The sequence below is a fragment of the Rosa rugosa genome, chromosome 7 (assembly GCF_958449725.1).
Source record: "Rosa rugosa chromosome 7, drRosRugo1.1, whole genome shotgun sequence".
NCBI classification, from domain to species: domain Eukaryota; kingdom Viridiplantae; phylum Streptophyta; class Magnoliopsida; order Rosales; family Rosaceae; genus Rosa; species Rosa rugosa.
Genome location: NC_084826.1, coordinates 4,886,579 through 4,906,272, shown reverse-complemented (window position 1 = coordinate 4,906,272; position 19,694 = coordinate 4,886,579). Strand labels below are relative to the sequence as shown.

The 19,694-nt window shown below is 37.3% G+C and overlaps 2 protein-coding genes and 2 long non-coding RNA genes across 7 annotated transcripts; 1 reads left to right on the top strand and 3 right to left on the bottom strand.

The window, feature by feature from the left end:
* Positions 1-7,875: 7,875 nt before the first annotated feature.
* On the top strand, positions 7,876-8,950 carry LOC133720655 (probable glutathione S-transferase). Its single transcript, XM_062147067.1, has 2 exons — positions 7,876-8,280; positions 8,449-8,950. Exons 1-2 carry the CDS (start codon positions 7,969-7,971, stop codon positions 8,788-8,790), a joined length of 654 nt encoding a protein of 217 aa, XP_062003051.1. The 5' UTR covers positions 7,876-7,968; the 3' UTR covers positions 8,791-8,950.
* A 781-nt stretch (positions 8,951-9,731) lies between these two features.
* Positions 9,732-14,831, bottom strand: LOC133722699 (universal stress protein PHOS34-like). The gene is made up of 6 exons (XM_062149571.1): positions 14,410-14,831; positions 14,212-14,295; positions 13,692-13,771; positions 10,313-10,333; positions 10,092-10,210; positions 9,732-9,991 (listed from the first exon to the last, which is right to left on the bottom strand). Exons 1-6 carry the CDS (start codon positions 14,582-14,584, stop codon positions 9,910-9,912), a joined length of 561 nt encoding a protein of 186 aa, XP_062005555.1. The 5' UTR covers positions 14,585-14,831; the 3' UTR covers positions 9,732-9,909.
* On the bottom strand, positions 12,112-13,685 carry LOC133720657 (uncharacterized). The gene is made up of 3 exons (XR_009851962.1): positions 13,074-13,685; positions 12,778-12,849; positions 12,112-12,380 (listed from the first exon to the last, which is right to left on the bottom strand). It is a non-coding gene; the product is annotated as an uncharacterized LOC133720657 (long non-coding RNA).
* A 1,561-nt stretch (positions 14,832-16,392) lies between the features above and the next one.
* LOC133721431 (uncharacterized) lies at positions 16,393-18,992 on the bottom strand. Of its 4 annotated transcripts, none has more exons than XR_009852191.1 (7): positions 18,634-18,992; positions 18,093-18,176; positions 17,857-17,940; positions 17,499-17,753; positions 17,157-17,245; positions 16,999-17,080; positions 16,393-16,729 (listed from the first exon to the last, which is right to left on the bottom strand). It is a non-coding gene; the product is annotated as an uncharacterized LOC133721431 (long non-coding RNA). The 4 variants fall into 4 exon arrangements; XR_009852192.1 differs by lacking the exon at positions 18,093-18,176 and having other exon boundaries at positions 17,499-17,613; positions 17,685-17,753; XR_009852190.1 differs by having other exon boundaries at positions 18,093-18,992.
* Between the last annotated feature and the right edge of the window lie 702 nt (positions 18,993-19,694).

Genomic DNA, 19,694 nt, shown 5'->3' with positions numbered 1-19,694 from the left:
CATCTTTAACACCAAACCCATGTAATATGTCTCAAAAGTTAGCTCCACTAAGTTCTTAGAACAAAGGGTAGAGTTGTAACTATACTAAGCTTCATGGTTAAGGATTTTAAGGGTGATGAACGAAAAGGCTTAATGTAGGCTCAAAGGGGCTTAACTAGAGGGGTCCCACGACGGGCACAATTGGGGACACAAGTTTATTTGGCAATGGTGGTAATTCCTAGAGAACCTCTATCCCTTCCAGAATCAGGGCCATGTATTGATATCACGTCTCAACAAGCACAAGAGCGAATTCTAGCATTCTCTAGTCCATTAAACTTAATCTATGGCAAGCAGTCAATCAAGATGAAAGAATAATGAGATCATCAAAACATCGCCAAGAAATTAAGAATATATTTTCATTTCACTCCAAGAAAAAGGGACATGGCTCAATTATCTCACATGGGCTTTATGAATCACAACTCATCTTAACATGCTTATATTCTGTACCAAGGTCATGCAATCCATATCCACTACAAAGCACATATTTTTCATATATCTCAATTAACCAAAGAATACCATGTTAAAATCATCTCAATATTGTGATCCTCTTTTAGTCATGATTTCAGAGATATAGAATCATCCCAGACAGTTGAAAGGCATCCTATGACTCAAAACAAAACAAAAACAAGAACAACACATAAAGTGACGCAACATACCAAAAAAAAAAAAAAAAAAAAAAAAAAAAAAAAAAAAAACGTTTTGGACTTAGGGATATTTCTCTTCTCCTTTCGGTAACTCCTTTGGAACATGACCAGGTGAAGAGAGGAACGATTTTGGCGGAGCTCAGCTCACTTGATTGACAGGGGACGAGACCCTTTGTCAGCACTTCTCATATCCAAACTAGACCTTTAGACATCACATCCCATTGGATGCGCCTACGATGAAGAAGATATTTACCCAAAATTCATTTTGACTCTAACAACAAACAAACAAAACAAACAAACTAAAGAACAAAGATAAACAAAAACCAAAACATGAATATAAAACCTAAAACAAAGTTAACGATTTTTTTTTTTTTTTTTTTTTTAATCTAATTTTTTTAATTTTCTGATTTTTTATTTTGTTTTCTTTTTATGACAAAAACTAACTACAAGCATTAATCCTTCCCCCCACACTTAAATCATACATTGTCCTCAATGTTAAACAAGTTAGAGCATGCAATGAACAATTATCATGTGAATGGAATGATTAACTCAAGAAAACCTAAAAACAAAAACTAAAAACGCAAATAACAAAGATACAATCAGAAAATAGTAATAGAGGAGATAGAGTTTAAGAGAGCAAATCTGCGTTGATGGCTCCTCCACAGCTACGGTTGAAATGGGTTGCCTCCCATGCAGCGCTTAATGTTTAAAGTCTTTCAGCCTAGACTTGTACCTCCATTTACTCCTTTGGAGGAGCGGTATGCGGGCGAGTGGCAGCCTTCTTGCTGGTTTCAGCCTTCGGAGGAGGGTTCTGATGGAGTGACATAAATAAAAAAAAACGGGGGAGGCAAGGTTCGAAACCTTAACTTGCTGCACGAAACCTTTGTCCCCAACCACTGGAGCACAAGCTGTGCTTAATATAATGTGTACAAATTTTATACTTATTATGTCATAAACGAACATAATAAAAATAAACGAGAGGCGAGGTTCGAACCTCAGACCTCTTGTACACGAACTTTACACTCAACCACTCGAGCACGGCTGCTCACGTTATTATCCATACCAATCCTTTTATTTAAACCAACTGTTTCAACTGTTTCAACAATTCGGCACAAAACATCCAAGACTGTTGCAGAAACCCAGCCCAACTCATCCAAAACTGTTTCAGAAACTCGGCCCATCATGTCCAAAACTGTTTCAGAAACTCGGCCCATCATGTCCAAAACTATTTCTGAAACTCGGCCCATCAGGCCTCCACCCACAGCTATAGTGATGCCTTGATCCGAGACAGGCCCAAGTACGGCCCACTTGTGTCACGGCTTATCCCTTCCGTGATTTACGGCAGTCAAATCTGCTTTCGGCTACAGCTGTCTGCCACAGCGCCTCGAGATTCCCTCGGTCCCCTTACACGCTCTCCACGCGCCAACAACTTTTCCGGGTTTCAGGGCGACTTTAATCCAACGCGTAGAATGAATCACAGGAATCGTCCATCCAACGGTGGAGATCTGCTCACCTCGCTCTATAAATAGGTGCATTCTGAGGGCGCAACTGTTCACTCCAAAGGAACGAAAATCTCTCCTGAGTTCCAGCCCCTCTCTCCCAACTCTTCAGCTTTTCCTCTTCTTTCAAAACTCAAAATATTTCTTCTTCGATTCAATCCTTCTCTTCTGATCTTCTCTCCCATCTAGTTGATTCAATCTCATCTTTCCTCTGAACTTTCAGATCTCCAACACACCATCATCATCCTTAATCCCTTTAACAACAACTCCTTCAAACACTTGACAACTTTACTCTTCGATCTTCACATCCCCTCAACCCATCACCATGGAACCACGAACTCTGCAACTGATGGAGCTACAAACCCAGCAACAAATCGAGGATGGAGGAAACAACCAAGCAGCCGGGAGTAGTGCCAACACAGATTTCTGGCGAAGCCGTGCCAGGTGGGTTCCTACTCCAGATCAAATAAGGATCCTCAAGGATCTTTACTACGACAAGGGAGTTAAGCGCCCAACTACAGAGCATATTCACGAGATCTGTCTCCAGCTGAACCAGTATGGACATGTTGAGGGCAAGAACATTTATTTTTGGTTCCAGAATGTCAGGGCTCGAGAGAAGCAGATGAAGAGGTGCAATCAGGCTGCTCAAGTGCCCATGGGAACTAGTTCTCCTGGTACTGGTGGATCCATTGATCTCAATTTTGGGCCAGCTGGTTCTACTGGTGCTGGTGGATCCATCGACATTAATTTTGGGCCAGCTGGTGGATCCATTGACATCAATTTTGGGTCCACTAGTTCTACTGATGATGGTAGATCCATTAATCTCAACTTTGGTTCCACTGATTCTACTGGTAATGAAGGATTTCTTGATTTAAATTTTGTTTCATATTCTTCCTCACACTTCAACACTAATATCAGTACAACTCTTTTGGCACAACAGGAGGACAAACATCCCTGCAACAACGAGGAGGAGATCACCAGGAGATTGAAACCCTTCCATTGTTCCCCATGCATGGTGAGGACATCTTGGGCATCATGAAGACTACTTCCGAGAGAGGTAGCGGTTATGGCGGTGGCTCTCACATTTCCCTTGAGCTCAGCCTCAACTCCTACAGAGATGCAGACATGGCTTAGTATAGAGTATTATTATTATTATTATTATTATTATTATTATTTTTTTTTTTTTTTTTTTTTTTGTAAATAGCTGAAATTAATAAGACTGAATGAATGCATTTTATTTTATTTTTATTTTTATTTTTTTTTTTAATTTTTTTTTTATTATTATTAAAAAAAATAGGACTCAAAAATATTTATAGGACACAAAATGAAAGACAAAAATATTTATAGGATTCAAAATGAAAGACAAAAATATAAATCCCTTCCCCCACACTTAAATATTGCATTATCCTCAATGTAATCAATTAAAAGCATGCAATGAAATAAGTAAGCATATAGGGATGGAATTTACGAAAATAACTACTAAAACAAAAAGAAAATGGAGGAGTAAAAGGGGAAGAGAAAGCAAATCTGATTATATTCTGAATTGGGTTGCCTCCCAAGCAGCGCTTGTATTTTACGTCTTGCAGCCAGACGGTACCTACATTAAATAAAGTTAGTAACTTAATATTAACAAAGAAATACAAAAAAAAAAAAATAAATAAATAAACAAGTAACTATGAATTACAAACTACAAGTATAATTAACAAGTATTTTGTACACAAGACACAAGTTAGGTACACAAGTGAGTAAAAAAAAAAAAAAAAAAAAACATGAAAAATATTTACACAAATGTTTTTTTTTTTTTTTTTTTTTTTTTACCTTAGTGTATCACAACATTTTGTTACATTTTCTTTTGTCATAAATATTATTGATATCAAATCTAATTCCAAGCGGTAAATCAAGTGGACATGCGGCCCAAGTATAGTCGCCTAGACACAAAGTCCCTCCTACATCCGTTGGGCAACCTTACTGAAATGGCCAGGTAGGGGAGGACGAACACGAGAGGAAAAATCCATTTTGGCATGAGCTAGGCCCATTTGTAAGCACTTCTGGATTCAAAAACCCGTCATGAACGTTGTCCCCTTCCTAGACACCATTCCACATAGGCTATACTTACTAAGATGAAAAAGTTCATAAGTGTGAAGACAGTTCAACAAGTGTTAATAAAGGCCGCCCTCAACCTTAATGGACCTGAACTAGGTACCAATAAGGGGTTTAGGCCAATATTAACAAAAGAGACTTCACCTATTCCGTTCAATTTACAACTTACAATTAAAACTCGTATTCAACAATATAAAAAAAAAAACAACCTAGTTAATTTAAACTAAGTTTCAAACAGTTTATATACAATAATTATAAACAAAAACAAGTGATTTTTCAAGTCCCCGGCAACGGCGCCAAAAATTGATACGCTCAAAGCAAGCGCATAATTTAACCCTGAAAAGATCGTTAGTAGTATAAGCAAATAGGGATCGTTCTATTCCGGGGATTGAGGGTACACCTGTCATTGTCAAACAATTAAACAATTAAACAATTAAAATTAAAACAAAGTATAATATTCACAAATGTATTCACAAAATATAAACATTTTACACGAAAATGGGGGATTTTGTTTTTGGTTTTTTCGAAAATGAAACTAAGTTAACAAAAACAATTAAAATGCAAAAACATAAAAATACGAATGGAATGAAGGAACAAAGATCAAAACCGAAACTTATGATTAAAATTGATTCAAACCCTAATATTGTTCATCTAAGTCATGAGAAAGGAGTTGATCATGTGAAACATTCGAAAGCAAATGAATTCCCATTTTTTACTTTTCAATGCTAATTAACCTAAGCGAAAGCACCTAGATTAATCCTATCAAACATGCAATCAAACCCTAGAAAGCTAGTCAATCATGTCATGTTTAACGCATTACACATAGAGAAAGGCTATCAACTCAAGTGTACAACTTAGTATGGAAAAGTCCACCTAATTGCAATTGTCTTTAATTAAATTCGATCTTTGTACAAAACCTTTACTACTTTGATTCAAGTTTACACAAAACGAAAAGTCGATTTCATGTTCTTAAACCTAGCACCATTCATATCGAAACCCTAAGTGTTTGCAACCACATAAGATTAAAATACAAAAGTTATCTATAACGCAAATTTAATTAAACAAACCCACATAAGCAACTCTCGAATCACAATATATGAATCTGAAAATTCTCAATTAATCATAAAAATTCCAGAAATAATACTTTGTTCAAACATATATGTCAACTAGTTCATAACCAACGAAATTCAAAGCAAAGGTTACAAAGGAGAATCGGATTACACCGTGGATGAAGATGAGATGGATGATTCACGTTGTGGATTCTTGAAACTCGAAAGCAAGCTTCAAGGATGGCTATGGATGGAAGTGCTCACGGCTTCTCTTCTTCTTCTTTGGCCTTGCTTGAACTCGTGGAGATGACTAAACTTGAAACTAGAGGATGGAAAGGAAAATGGAAAGGAAATGGAGAGACAAAGAAAATGGAATGGATGAAGGAATGTCTTTCTTCTTTGTTGTAGCCTCTATTTATAGGCTACCAAGCAAAACTATTTGGATTTAAACAAATGATGATATGTTAGGTTTGAGCATTTAAACATTAATGGAATTTATTAGGTTTGAATATTTAAACACTAATGGAATTTGTTAGGTTTGAGTCACTTTCTACTCATTTTTCCTTCAATTAATTCTCCACCAAGACTTCAGATTTTGCCCGTGACTTCTTCATATGAAATGATCCATCATGAGTGTAGATCATTCTGTAAAATTTTCAGAATTTATCTCCATGTGTTTGGGCCGGAATTTCTGCTGGACTTCTTACAGGTCCAGTTTTCCAGTTTTGCTTCTGCAGAACATTGGGCTGACTGTTTGAAGGCCTTCCACTTCTTTTTGGCTCTTGCACTCTTCATAAGAAATGTTTCTTAGGATGTCTAGAATGGATCTGGAAGGTTTCAGCTCATTTGAAGTTCATTTGGTCAGGTGGTCGCTCCTTCTTCCTTGCTTGGCTTGGTTTCTCCTAGCCGGAGTAGGAAAATGTGTAAAGTTGACCTTTTTAGTGCATTTCCATTTTTCTCCATCATTTTATGGACCTAACACTTATTTCATCATCATCTACTCCAATGTACCTAAAAATAAAAATTGAATTAAAAATCGATTCGTTAAGGAATTAACTAAGCAAAATGTGAGGAATTAACTATTAAAATATCACATTAAAATGCTTCTATCAAGATCGCAAAGAAAAGAGAGACCTCGTCGTCCCCATTGGGGTATTTTAATCTTCTTCGAGGCTCTACTTTTCTTTGTTTTGGGCTTAATCCTAAAATGTGGGTGTGCTAGGAGATTACTAGTATGTTTGCTCTTTTAGTTAGGGGTGGCTTTGTAGTAGCTTCTACATAACGATTCTTTCTGTCGACCCCATAGGGGTGGATCGTGTTTGTACTGTTTGCTGAATTACATAATGAGGTGACATTTTTTACTCAAAAAATAATAATCTATCTTTGTCTACTTTTAGAGGAAGTGAAAGAAACTATGAGCAGAAATGTAGAGTTTAAATTGCTTCATACTCCATGTGAGGCAAATAGAATAGTTCATGTACTTGCAAATTATGCCTTGAACTCGAGTGAGAGTCAAGCTTGGTTTGTTGCTGCTCCTAAAATTATAGGATATGAATCAGCAATTGATTTAATGAAATTCATTTTCATGAACAAAAAATAATCATAATAAAAATCCTCGTTTAAAAATATTCCTATATACACTTTAAAATGCTAAAGGATTTCATTCTTGAGCTCTTGGGCCGGATCTTCTAAGCAATGTAAATAAACTTGAGCAAGAAAATCAAACACAAAAATTCTCCTTTACGCATGGTTAGGGTGAATGGAGCAAAACCGCTGAAAGAAAAATCCTTATAATAGCACTAGTGTGCTAGATAAACGACGTCTTTCAAATTATCCATCCCAGCAACTATGAGATTGCACGGGCCGGTGTTCATGTTACTAGTTGCAACATCATGTTCCTCATCACCGTCTAAAATCTAAATCTTGTTCTCTCTGTTTTCTTCTCCCAGCTTTCTTTCCACCTCCAGGTCTTTTTTCTTTTCTTTTGGGCGAAGTTCCACCTCCACGTCTACACTATTTTGTGGCTTCCTCCGCTAAGACCACGTGTAGCAATTATCTATCCTAACCAAAGTATCATCCGTTCTTGTCGGTTGTCCTCCCAAAATAAATAATAAAGACAATACTAATCTAAAACAAAAACAAAACAAAAAAATAGGTACTACTAGTACTCGATAACAACCTCAATAAATAAATTAAAAATAAATAAATAATAAAAATAATATTTTTTCTAGATAGTAACTTATATTACCCACTCTGAACCGGAATCTAATTTAGATAAAATTCTCAGACACAAATAATATTTTAGATATCACACTCTACTTAAAAATAAAAATACATGCATTAAAGCTGCTTTATGAAAAAAAAATAATAATAATAATAAAAAAATCCTCGATGACGAAAGCAGTGACAAAATGGTTTAAGAAAGAGTGGCTAATGAACAAGTTGTCAAAAAAAAAAACAAGCTTTGTGTCTAGATCTTTCCTCCAACAAATCTTCATTTAAGTATTGTTGATTATTGAACGAAGTGGAGAGACTTCGTAGGGGCTAAGTAAACTCTGCCTTTGGTACCTCTATAAGAACCCCTAGAAGGAAAAGTCACTCATATCAAGACTAAGACTGGAGTTGGCCGGTATCGTCATGGGTGAGGAAGTGAAGCTTTTTGGTTTTTGGGGAAGCCCTTTCAGTCGGAGAGTGGAAATGGCTCTGAAGCTGAAAGGTGTCGAATACGAGTACTTTGAAGAGGACCCGCAAAACAAGAGCGATCTGCTTCTCAAATACAACCCAGTTCACAAGAAGATCCCTGTGCTCCTACACAAAGGAAAACCAATAGCAGAGTCTGCTGTTATTCTTGAATACATCGATGAGACATGGAAGGGCTTTCCCCTATTGCCTAAAGACCCTTATCAAAGAGCCACAGCTCGGTTTTGGGCTAGGTTCGTTGAGGAAAAGGTAACAATATATTGTCGGTTTATATATATTTCATTAATTAGAAAAACATATAGTGTCGGATGTAAAAAAAATTTCTATCATGTCTAGTTGTTTTTGCCTAAACTTTTTTGAGACAATTTGTCGAATACCTTAACTTTGCAAATTGTCAACTTGTTTGTTGGTGTTTAGTGCATGCCTGCGCTATTCAACTGCACTCTCGCGGAGGATCGTAAAAAGGATGTGGAGGAAGCTCATGAGACTCTGAAATTACTTGAAAATGAGCTTAAGGATAAGAAGTTCTTTGGGGGAGAGGACATTGGATTTGTGGACATTGTTGCTGACTTCATAGGAGGCTACTGGCTTAGAGATATTCAAGAGATTATCGGATTGGAGCTCTTAACAAAAGAGAAATTTCCCAAGCTATGTGAATGGAGCGATGAGTTTGTCAACCACGCTGTTATTAAGGAATGTCTGCCTCCTAGAGATAAGCTAATTGCTTTCTTCCGCACCCGCTTTGGTTCAAAGTCATAGATAACTTACAAGCATCTTTTGTCTCGTGATATACAAAAATAAATCTAGATTGTGATAATAATAAATCTAGATTGTCGATCATAATAAGTCCGGTTCTTATGTATGTCTGTAATATATGTTTTCAGCTGAAATTAAAGATCGTGTTAAAATTTTGTGATCATCGGTGCTCACAGTCCCCAGCTGAATCCTGTCTTGCACAATCATATATAAAATGAACATATATACTCTGCTTGGAGAAACTCTTCCCTTGCATTTCCCCGGCAGTTTTTGTCACAACCTTAATTAGAGCACTATCTATCGTGTTGATGGTGACACAAGTCATAGGAGCCAAATAAGTTCAGAGAAGCTCACAGCAGTTTGTCAAAGTCCAGGGATTATTTGTGATTAAGTATTGTCATTGGTATCGCTCAAAATCAATGCCCAAAAATAGATTAAACAGATCTGTAAAATGACAAACTCTAAATAGTTCTTCAAAGCAAAAAAGAAAATCTAACTCACAAAAATTAATGATAGGAAATACTTCATTCATCGGTCATAATTTTGCTTTTGAATAAGAAAAACACGAAAATTGATCGAAATACGGGTAAGATGCATGGCCAATAAATAGTTTAGAATTTTGCTGGAAGAGTAAAGAAGAAGGGCAAAGTAGTTTGTTTCTTTAAAGGTTTTTTCCTCCATGAACTAGTAGCTACCTTCCGTGCTTGATTTGAGAGCATTACTACTACTTCCAAGTAGATCGGTTCACAGTCATAGATAACTTACTTTGCTTTCATGTTTCATGAAAAATCTACAAGTATATATTGTGATAAATAGTGGGTTTATGTCGGGTTTTGATATGATCATAGGAACCTGATTTCATTTACCAATAACCTTGGTCTACTTTTACATGGATCTTGTTATGTAAAAGAATAAAATGAGGCATGGGTCACAAAGAAATGTAATGAAAATTGAAAAGTCATAAATGCATTATTCTTCAAAACAGACTACAGTGTTTGGGTATTATAATTTGAGCTATTTCATGAAAACCAAGATCAAGTAAAACATAAAAGCTCAGCAATGCCCCCATGTTTGTTGCTCATAGCTAGATCAATGAGAACGCAAAATCTAAGTTTGTAATCATCAACGGTCAAGGTCCTTGACAATGGTCACAGGGATTGAAGCATTCGTCATCACATAGTCGCTCACACTTCCAAGTACAACCCTATATTGAACAATCACATGAAAGATAAATCTTAGATCAATCACAAGAAACTTAAATCAGAAAAATTAAAAGAACAAAATAGTAAAAGAACATTGCATACCTTTTAAGGGTACCAAGTCCTCTGCTTCCCATCACCAGAGAGTCTAATTTCAGATCGTCAACTGCTTCAAGAAGCTTGTCCCTTGCATCTCCCCAGTACAGCTTTGTAATAATGCTCACCTATCACAACCAAATAAAAAGAAATTCGTAATTAAAACCCAGATGGCGGATTGGATTGGAAGGGTACAAGAGAAAACAGAGGATGAATCAAACAAAATAAACCTCTTTCTGCCTAGAAGCACACTACACCAAATATGGGGTTTAGAGACAGCCACAAAACGTCTCTAAAAAGTTATTAGTGACTAAAATACCACTAAATTCGTCCCTAATAGAAGGAGTGACGAAATAGCCATCTGTCTCTAAAGATTGCGTCTCTAATGGTTATTAGAGACAGCTGGAAATAAAAATCCGTCTCTATTGCTGTTTCTCTAACACGTGGACAATAGAAGCCTATGACAATACAAATCGCCTCTACTTATTTTTAGAGACGGATGGGTATCTCATTTAATATTATTAAATGGCTCTACTGCATTTGAGGTGCTACGACAGCACCCAATCACAATCCAATCCAATCGGCCAATATTTCAATTCTTTCTATTCGGTAAAATGCATAGCAGTATTATAATAAGGGGGCTGAAATTTGCACCCCCATATTTGCAAACCACACCCATTTTCATTTGCACTTCCTAAAATGCCCTCAAAAGACAAAAGTCAGATTTTCTTTTCTTTTCGTTTTGGTTCTTTTCTTCTCTCTCTTCTCCCGACAACAATCTCCCTCTTCTCTCTTTCTTCTCCAGACAACGACCTCTTCTCCATTGAAACACACAAACTCACCATCAAGTTTGTATAACCATGGATTACTCCTACACACAAACCCCTCAACCTGACCCTAACCAATACCAACACCCATACCAATCCCAAACTCAACAACCACCACCACCATATGACCCTTCAACAATTCAACCCTATGATCCTCACTCATACTATTTCGATCTCATGGAGGAAGCCGGTGATTGGATTAATGTATTAGTTGCCACAACATATCAGGAGGCATGTGTATTTGAGATAAAGGTTGGTGATACAAAAGATGCTGTTTTAAGTTCTGATGTCAAGGACTCGTGCCCATGGCTGCCAAGTGGGAAATTCTAGAGGACCACACACCATTTTTTCCAGCATTCTCTTCTCTGATTTCAAAAATGAACTTGTTCTCTTTGGATGTGAAAAACACGGAGACAGCTAAACTAGGGAATCTTCTGGGTGACTGCCATCTTGTAAACTTTGGTACAACTGCTTTGATTGCTCTTGTTTCGGGTATTAGTAATGGAGGTACAGAGAAACTTTTGGCTACTCCAGAAACTGAATTGAGGCAACTAACCCCCAATTGTACCAAGAACCCACTTCGATTCATCCTCCCGGCGTCCCGATTCCGGCGCCGCCGCCGTAGACGTCGGATTCCGACACGGCCCATTTGCAGAATGCGTAATATGGACAGGGTTGTGGATAATCAGCACCAGCAGCCAATCAATTCGGGTTCGGGTTCGAGTCAGGCACCGGTTTCAACTCAATTTCCCCCCAAATTTTCTCCGAAACCAAACAGATTCTCCAAATTGAAACGAAAAACGAGAACGAAGAGATCGAAATAGTGACCTGAAAGGCTTTGTTTTCGATTTCGAGTTGGCGAACTCGGTTCTCGCAATCGTTGGCGGCGGCGGACGCGTCGGCGGTCTGCTTGGAGCGGCGGTTGGCCTTCTTCATCATCTGTTGTTGGAAATTGGATCGATTAGTGAGAAGGAAGCGAAAGTTGAAACCCTAATGGAGACGGCGAAGGCGGTAATGGACCGGTGCCTGGAGAAGAAAGAGAGAAGAGGGAGATTGTTGTCGGGAGAAGAGAGAGAAGAAAAGAACCAAAAAGAAAAGAAAAGAAAATCTGACTTTTGTCTTTTGAGGGCATTTTAGGAAGTGCAAATGAAAATGGGTGTGGTTTGCAAATATGGGGGTGCAAATTTCACCCCCCTATAATAATTGTCCTAGGCAACAACACTTAATTGATAACAATATGCTTTATATATAAAAATCAACTGTTGAATACAAATCCATGAATTACTTGTTATAAAAGAATACAAATACATCAAGTACAAAATATACTTGGATACAATTTTAGCTAAGTTCTAAACAGAGCTTCAAGAACACCAGCATCCCCCATAAGCAATTAATCATGTTAGTCCAAAGTCTCCGAAATCTTGATGCCTTTAACTGCAACTCATTTTACCAAATTCTCTTGCATCTCAACCTACAAAAGAAAATAGTTCACTCATCAATGGCCCGTAAGATTACATAGAAGTTCTTTGCACTGATGATGAACTTCAAAGGCCAAAAACCATGAATTAAGGACTAGTAAAAGAAAATCTAAAAACCAAAAGCTGAATGCACAAAAAGAAAACAAATAGACAAACTTGTTGTAGACCTATCAGATTATTCTGTTAAATATAAGTAAATCAACGAATAGATATTCTAGTAGTGCCCAGCATTGGTGTACTGCATGGAGAGGCTGAAAGCAAATATTAGTCCAGCTAAGATATATGCATGGACACCTATCATGTTAAGGTTTTCTATGTTGAAATTCGTAAGATAAAGCCAACCAACTTTTATATCAAAATAAATACTAATAACAATAAAGGGTAACTTACTTGATGAAAACTTAGCAGCGGCTGCCCAGGGATCAAAATTGTCCAAAAAGGATGGCAGCAGTAGTTCAATTACTTGCAAATTTGACACATAAGGTGTTAGAATAAAAATGAAGGATACCATTAAATCAGAATCAACAAGTCAATCAAATTCTTCTAAGAGATTAAGCTAAACCATCAGAGCTCAATGGTATCTCTCAAAGACACAAAAAGTGGAGATGATAAACATTGACAATGATAGAAAATGTTACTTAAGACGTTGAGCTGATTAGAAAAAAGAGGCAAGCACATATAAATACCTCAAGAAGATTCAACCCCAGGAAATGAGGCTGCTATGCGTAAGAGTGCAATTGAATCCCATATAACCTACTAAAAATGACACATTAAACTCATGTTATAGCTCAGATGTTAGTGTGCAGGTAATTATAAAAGCAATCATAAGTGACACGAGAAAGAAAAATACAAGGAACAAAAGCTAAATTCAAGTTACTGACCTTATTGTTAAATTTGAAGACATCAATACAACACGACTAACCATATCAACGATTATGTACCAGTCTTAGTTTTTATCATAGAAATAAACCTATCAAATTCAAGAACGAAGAAACACTAGGTAGCTTTAAAACCACCGTCAATTCATACCATCATGTGTAGAATGATTAACATACTCAAAACAGTGTGACTTTGAGCGAAAAACAGAGCCGTTTCAATAGTGAAAACCAACCCAATTTCAAGTGCTCCACTTAGACATTTCTACAAACACCTACTAGACATTTCAACAGTTCCAACAAGACATTTCTACAAACACCTGATAGGCATTACCCCAACTTCTATTCAAATCTCAAGGACCGACATAACATAAATGTCATAACCCATTTAGATTTGCAAGAAGCAAAGCCTCAGATGCGAATACAAACCTCGTAGTCCTTGACGGCGAAGGGGTCGGTCTGAATTGGGTCCTTGAGTGTTTTTTTTTCTGATCCTCCTTTGCCTCTAACTGAAATGAAACGGCCCGTATTATTGGCCTTGATTAATGAAGATTTGGTTGTGAAGGGCAGAGGTTGAGGGTTTGACAGAGAAAGCGGCTTCAAGGAGTCGATACTGATGAGAAAAGAGGGTTTGGGTTTGATAATGTTGCTTATGAGATAAAAGAATTTTTATTTTTATTTTTTCAATTATTAAAGTCCAAAACTTTGCGCCAAAAAAAACTGCCGTGTCTTCAAACTTTTAGATTTAGAATGAAAATTTTGAGTTAGCGCCCAAACCAATTTGAGAGGTCAGATTCCGTCTCTAATACTACTAGAGACAAATTTTAATCTGTCAGTATAACCATTAAAGACAACTATAAAAAATCCGTCTCTATTAAAATCAGTAGAGACATTTATATTAATCCGTCCCTAGACTTCGTCTCTAAAGATCATAATTGGTGACTGCCACGTGTATCAAGCACTTCCATATCAGTTTGCACCCCATACTTTTTCATAACCTCAGGCTCTCTAAACTCAGACAATGGAATAAGAGCTGCAATAAAACCCAGATCAGACACAACCTTCAAGCCTCGAGATCTATAAAATTGAGGATTAGGCCCTAATCCTAATAACACAAAGAATAAAAGCTTTAGGCTTTAGAACTTACGAGAACCAGATTTGGCCCAGAGGACGTTGCGAGACTCGTCGAGTTTGTTGCTGTTGATGTGGATGATGCAGAGGGTGTCACCTTTGTCGACCAAGTTGTCTACGGCCCATTGAAGAGCGTTTTTGCTGCTCTTTGAGAAGTCCATGGCCACACCAATCCTCCTATCCTTCACCATGTTTCTGATCTTGATCTCTCTCTGTTTGCTCAGCGTCCTTGTTCTTGCTCCTTATGTACCAGTTGTGTTGCTAGTCAGAGAAAGAGAAATAAGTGTAGCGTGTGGGGTTGTGAACGTTAAAAAATAGCTTAGAGAGGAAGCTGAATATAAAGAAGATAGATAGAAGGGAGTGTTTTGCTTCTGTGCTGGTTTACTTTTCCGTTACAGATCATAGACCATTCGATGGTCACCTTCAAAAATATGAACGGTAAAAGAAATTGTGCTTGAATCATTCTTCCACGCAAGGCGTTTAGGTGTTTAGGGTGTTCAACTAAAAAACAAAAACAGAAAAGATGTGTTCAACTAGATATTTTCTTCCCGATCAAAAAAAAAAAAAAAAACTAGATATTTTCTTTTTATAGAAGAAAAATTTTAAATACACACCCTAGTATTTTTTATATTTCAAATTAAATTTTATAGGTGGGTTAAATGACCAAAACAGACATCTATGTATTTGAAAAAAATTAAAATAGTCATATTTTCTTCATATTATTCTATAATAATGTTGAAATAGTTAGATACACACAATAAATTTCTATACATGGCATCTCTATTTAATACAAGAATAAAGTTAGAAACTATCTAGTTTAAATTTTCCTTAAATAAATTGTAATCAAATGGGGTACCATATAATTTAGCATTTCAATATCAATGACATTAGATGTTCTTTTTATAAAAAATTTATTCCCATTTTTTAGTTAATTTCCTTTTTCTATTCTAAAAGTTATTATTAATCAATCTATTATCTAATATAAAACATCACAGGTAAAAAAATTTGTAATTGTTAATTTATTTGATCCCTCCAATGACGAATTCTAAGTCATTTTGCTGTAATTGTTAATACACACCCCATTTCTCATTCTAGTATTTTACTAAATACACAACCTTAACATCATAAAACTCAAGTCAAGATTATCATAGTTTCATAACACGAATGGCAGAGAGAGCTCTGTCGCCAGTAAACCCTAGCCGCCCTGGCTTGGGTATTCAAAGATGCTTTGAAGCGTCGACGTCATCACTGGTTGGAGCCTGCTTCGCCGGAATTCAATGTCAAGATCTCTTGACGACTTTCTTTTGGGTTCTCTGTCTCCGATTTCCTTCTGCGTTCGGGGATGCTAATCTTGCAACTGTGAATCATACTCGAGATCGATTGCGGCTGGATTGGGGGATTCGACCAAGGGTTCGAAATAAGACGACCCGCGATCACCTGCGATTGGGTTGGCTTCTAGAGACGACAACGGTGGAGCGCGGCGGTGCCGGTTTGCTTGGGTTCATTTGGAATCCCACTTGGAGTGCGGCGGAGCCGGTTTGGCTTCTGATGGAGGCGGTGCTGGGTTATGCAGACCTCACCGTGTTCTTGTTTCCTCGAAGTCATTGACAAGGGAGAGGTTTGAGGAATTGAACAGGACTCTGCAAGATGGAGGATTGAAGAACAAGGATATTCATGATATTGTCACTACCAGAAAAAAGGTCTTTAACGGCCCACAATGTGCGCCGTAAATGACATTTTATGGCCCACAAATGCAGGCCATAAATGGGCATGCCGTAAAAGACAACTATCATTTACGGCGCACATTATGTGCGCTGTAAATAAGTCTCAATATGCGTCGTAAATGAGTCAAAAGTGGGCCGTAAAAGAGAGGTGCATTTACGACACACTTACCATGCACGCCGTAAATGAGTTACATGTGTGCCGTAAAAGAGGGTTACATTTACTGCACACATACCATGCACGCCGTAAATGATGTTTGAAAAATAAAAACAAAAAATTCACAATTTATTTGTTATTTCATGATTCTATATTTTTGTTAGTTAATAAACTTCATTTATATAATCATTGTACATCATATCATATAAAATTTGCTTGCAAGTAAAGAAGAATCCATTTCCTACACTACTTTACATTCATTTCTTTCACCTACTCTATCTACAAGATTGTAACTCATTGTCACAGGACTCACAGCCCTAGTGCCTCACCAAGTTGCAGTCCTACAAATAAAAAATGACGAAGCAGAATAGAAAACAGAGGTAAGAACCAATCATCCCTTCCATTAGTGTAAACACATGGTCATCAGTATCTTCCCCAAGTGATTCTGCAAGAATTCCCTTCAATAGGAAAACAGAGGCAACCGTGAGAGCTTTAATCTTGATTTCCAATGCTTAAGGCCTCAAAATATAACAATATAGATGACTTGAATTACTGGGTCTTTCCAAATGTAAGCTAGAGTTTTGTGCTCAATGTCTAACACTTATTTTCTCATTCAATAAAACAGATGACTGAATCACTAGGGTTTGTCACAACTAAGCAAAGAGTGTATGTATCGAAAAACAAAAATCAAATTATGAAATATGAAAGCATGAGTCCATCAGCGTACCTTGCTTATCCAAAAATTGATCCTCCGATTAAGTGTATCTATTGGAACCCCAACTGCAGCTGCAAGATCTTTGGAGGTCCAGCTGAAAGTAGGCAATATCAATAAAGAGAAAAATTAATGAACCAAAAACAATATACTAAGATATTCCTCCCATTTACCTTTTCTGATCTTGAAATTGCATTATAATTGCTGCATGAAGAGGAGCAACCATGAACTGCATTTCTCTATCTCCAAATTGCAATTCCAACTGAGACAGCATTAACCATCAATATATAGTGTCAATCTCATATTATCGGTAGTGATTCATGAAAAATAGAACAGCTAATGTGCTCTCTCAACCTTAAGACTCAGGAATCCAAGAAGATATGTCAAACTATAAGAATGTAAATAAATAATTATAGTAGACTTCTGGTAATACGAGAGCAAGCCCCAAAAGTAATAACACCTGTAGGAAAAAAAAATATATATATATATATATATATATATTTTTTCAAAGCTACCTGTATGAGATGGCTGAGCTATGGTTGCTTTAATATTGGTGTTGGTCCTCTTAGAACCAATCAAATCATTGAGCATAATTTCACATTTCTGCATGCTGTTCTCTTCAAAATGTATCTGAAGAATGATTTCACCAAAATGAACATTAAGGTAGACAGCTATAAAGAAATAAATTCAAACTGTCTCACCCAAGTGATAACATATTGGTTGGAACCCACAGCAAGTCCATATCTAGTGCATATTGCTTGTGGAATAACCTGGCAAAATAAAAGCAAACACCAAATCAAATTCAAATTCACCCCAACCATAAACGAGCATAAATGTTAGAACCACAATGCCAAATCATGGAAGAAGCCTCACCTCTCTGCAAAACAGGACAAAAGTCACGGAGAGGATTATAACAACATACTAATTGAAAAGCTTGTCCAAATATATATGAAGAGCCTGCAGATAGCAAATTGAATTAGTTCAAAACAATTCTCAACTAGAATACTCAAATTGCGTCTTCAAATATTTCATAACCAATTTAACTTTTGCACAATCAAATAACAAAGCAAGTGAAAAGCAGATAGAATGCAATTGATCAAAGTACTTACATCCATATATATCTAGTCATCGATTTCGGAGGCAAATGCTACCCTAGAAGCAATTCAGCCACCACTTGTATTCCCAGTAATCCACTTTCAGATAGATAAACAATTAAAACAAAACCAGACCCATTTTAGCTATTTAAATCAGTAATCCAAGTCCTCCACAGAATATCATTAAAGGGCGTCACTTTATGACCTCCCACATTGACCCTATGCACAACGTGAAGAGCTTGCTTAGCCAACCCATTGAAACCCACAACTTTCCCATCACTCACATACATTGCAGTATTAGCAACAAGTTCCGTAGGTGCAGAACGACCTCAATCGCATTCACAAACGCAAAGCTTGAATTTTTATCAAGAACAAATCGAATTACAAGCTTTTCAGTACTGACCCAAATCAAATACTCCCTAACCATTGGACCTAATACACCTTCAAATCCAAAGTTACTGACTTTCAGAACCACAAACCCATTGACCAAGACATGAAACTGAGCACTATTCCAATCAAAATTACAAGAATTGAAGCTCTGGAAATGGAGTCGTACCATGTGGGTGCTCAGGTCGCGGATCTGGAACTCATACTAGGACGGCCACCGGAAAACCTTAGCGGTTTGGTAAATTTGGGGGGAATTGGGATTGGGGTTTTGGTTTCGGAGTGAAATTGAGCGAGTTGAAGTGGACAAGTCCGGAACGAAGCGGCGGCCATCGTCGAAGGTGGAGCTGTAGTCGAAGACGGGAGAGAAGGCGGAGAGGGCGAGGGAGAGGTGGAAGATCCGACGATTACATGGGTAGGTGATTTTGGGTGTTTGCGATGGATGGATAGAGAGGGAGGACGAGAGAGACGGCCTCCGTTTTGGGAGAATTTTTTTTTTTTTGCTTTTGAGGCGAGGGCGAATCTTCTGGTTTTCATAGCAAACTTCCGGTAAAGAGGGAAATTAGACTTTGAGCCAAAAATAATAGCGGGCTCTTCAAATTTTTTGGCATTTACGACGCACATAAAAAAAGCACTGTAAAAGATCAAATTGGAAAGTCTTTTACGGCGCACATGAAAAACATGCCGTAAAATATCAGTAAGAAAAGTCTTTTACGGCGCACATTCTATGTGCGCCGTAAATATAATATGACATTTACGGCACACACGAAATGCACGCCGAAAAAGATCAGAAAGAGAAGTCTTTTACAGCGCACATAAAAACACGCCGTAAAAGACAGTCATGCACGCCGCAATTTGCGCGTCGTAAAAGATAAGTTTTCTGGTATGTGCTTGCTGGAGGGAGCACTAAAATTCCGAAGGTGAAGTAGTTGTTGATGGACTTGTTTGATGGGAAAGAACCAATGAAGGGACTTAATCCCGATGAGGTCGCGGCCTATGGTGCTTTAGTTCATGGTGGAGTCCTCAGCGGAGAAGCTGAGTATGATACTCATAACTCATGTATACTGAGATTGTCATAATTACTACAAATTAAAGTGTAGTTAGTTGAATAACTTGAAGATGAACTTAAAACTTTTCTTGTCCCAGTTCTTGGTGCTCTCTGAGCTATCCTCTGTAGTATGACAAACAGGGTGGTGGAAGTACCAAAAGGTAGTGAACCTGGTGAGTTTCTTT

Coding starts and splice junctions, on each gene's coding strand:
- LOC133720655 (XM_062147067.1), top strand. CDS start 7,969: ATGGGTGAGGAAGTGAAGCTTTTTGGTTTTTGGGGAAGCCCTTTCAGT. Junction 8,281..8,448: donor CTAGGTTCGTTGAGGAAAAG/GTAACAATATAT, acceptor GTTGGTGTTTAG/TGCATGCCTGCGCTATTCAA.
- LOC133722699 (XM_062149571.1), bottom strand. CDS start 14,584: ATGGTGAAGGATAGGAGGATTGGTGTGGCCATGGACTTCTCAAAGAGC. Junction 10,334..13,691: donor TCGCCGTCAAGGACTACGAG/GTTTGTATTCGC, acceptor TATTTGGTGTAG/TGTGCTTCTAGGCAGAAAGA. Junction 10,211..10,312: donor GTGCTTCTAGGCAGAAAGAG/GTTTATTTTGTT, acceptor TGGTTGTGATAG/GTGAGCATTATTACAAAGCT.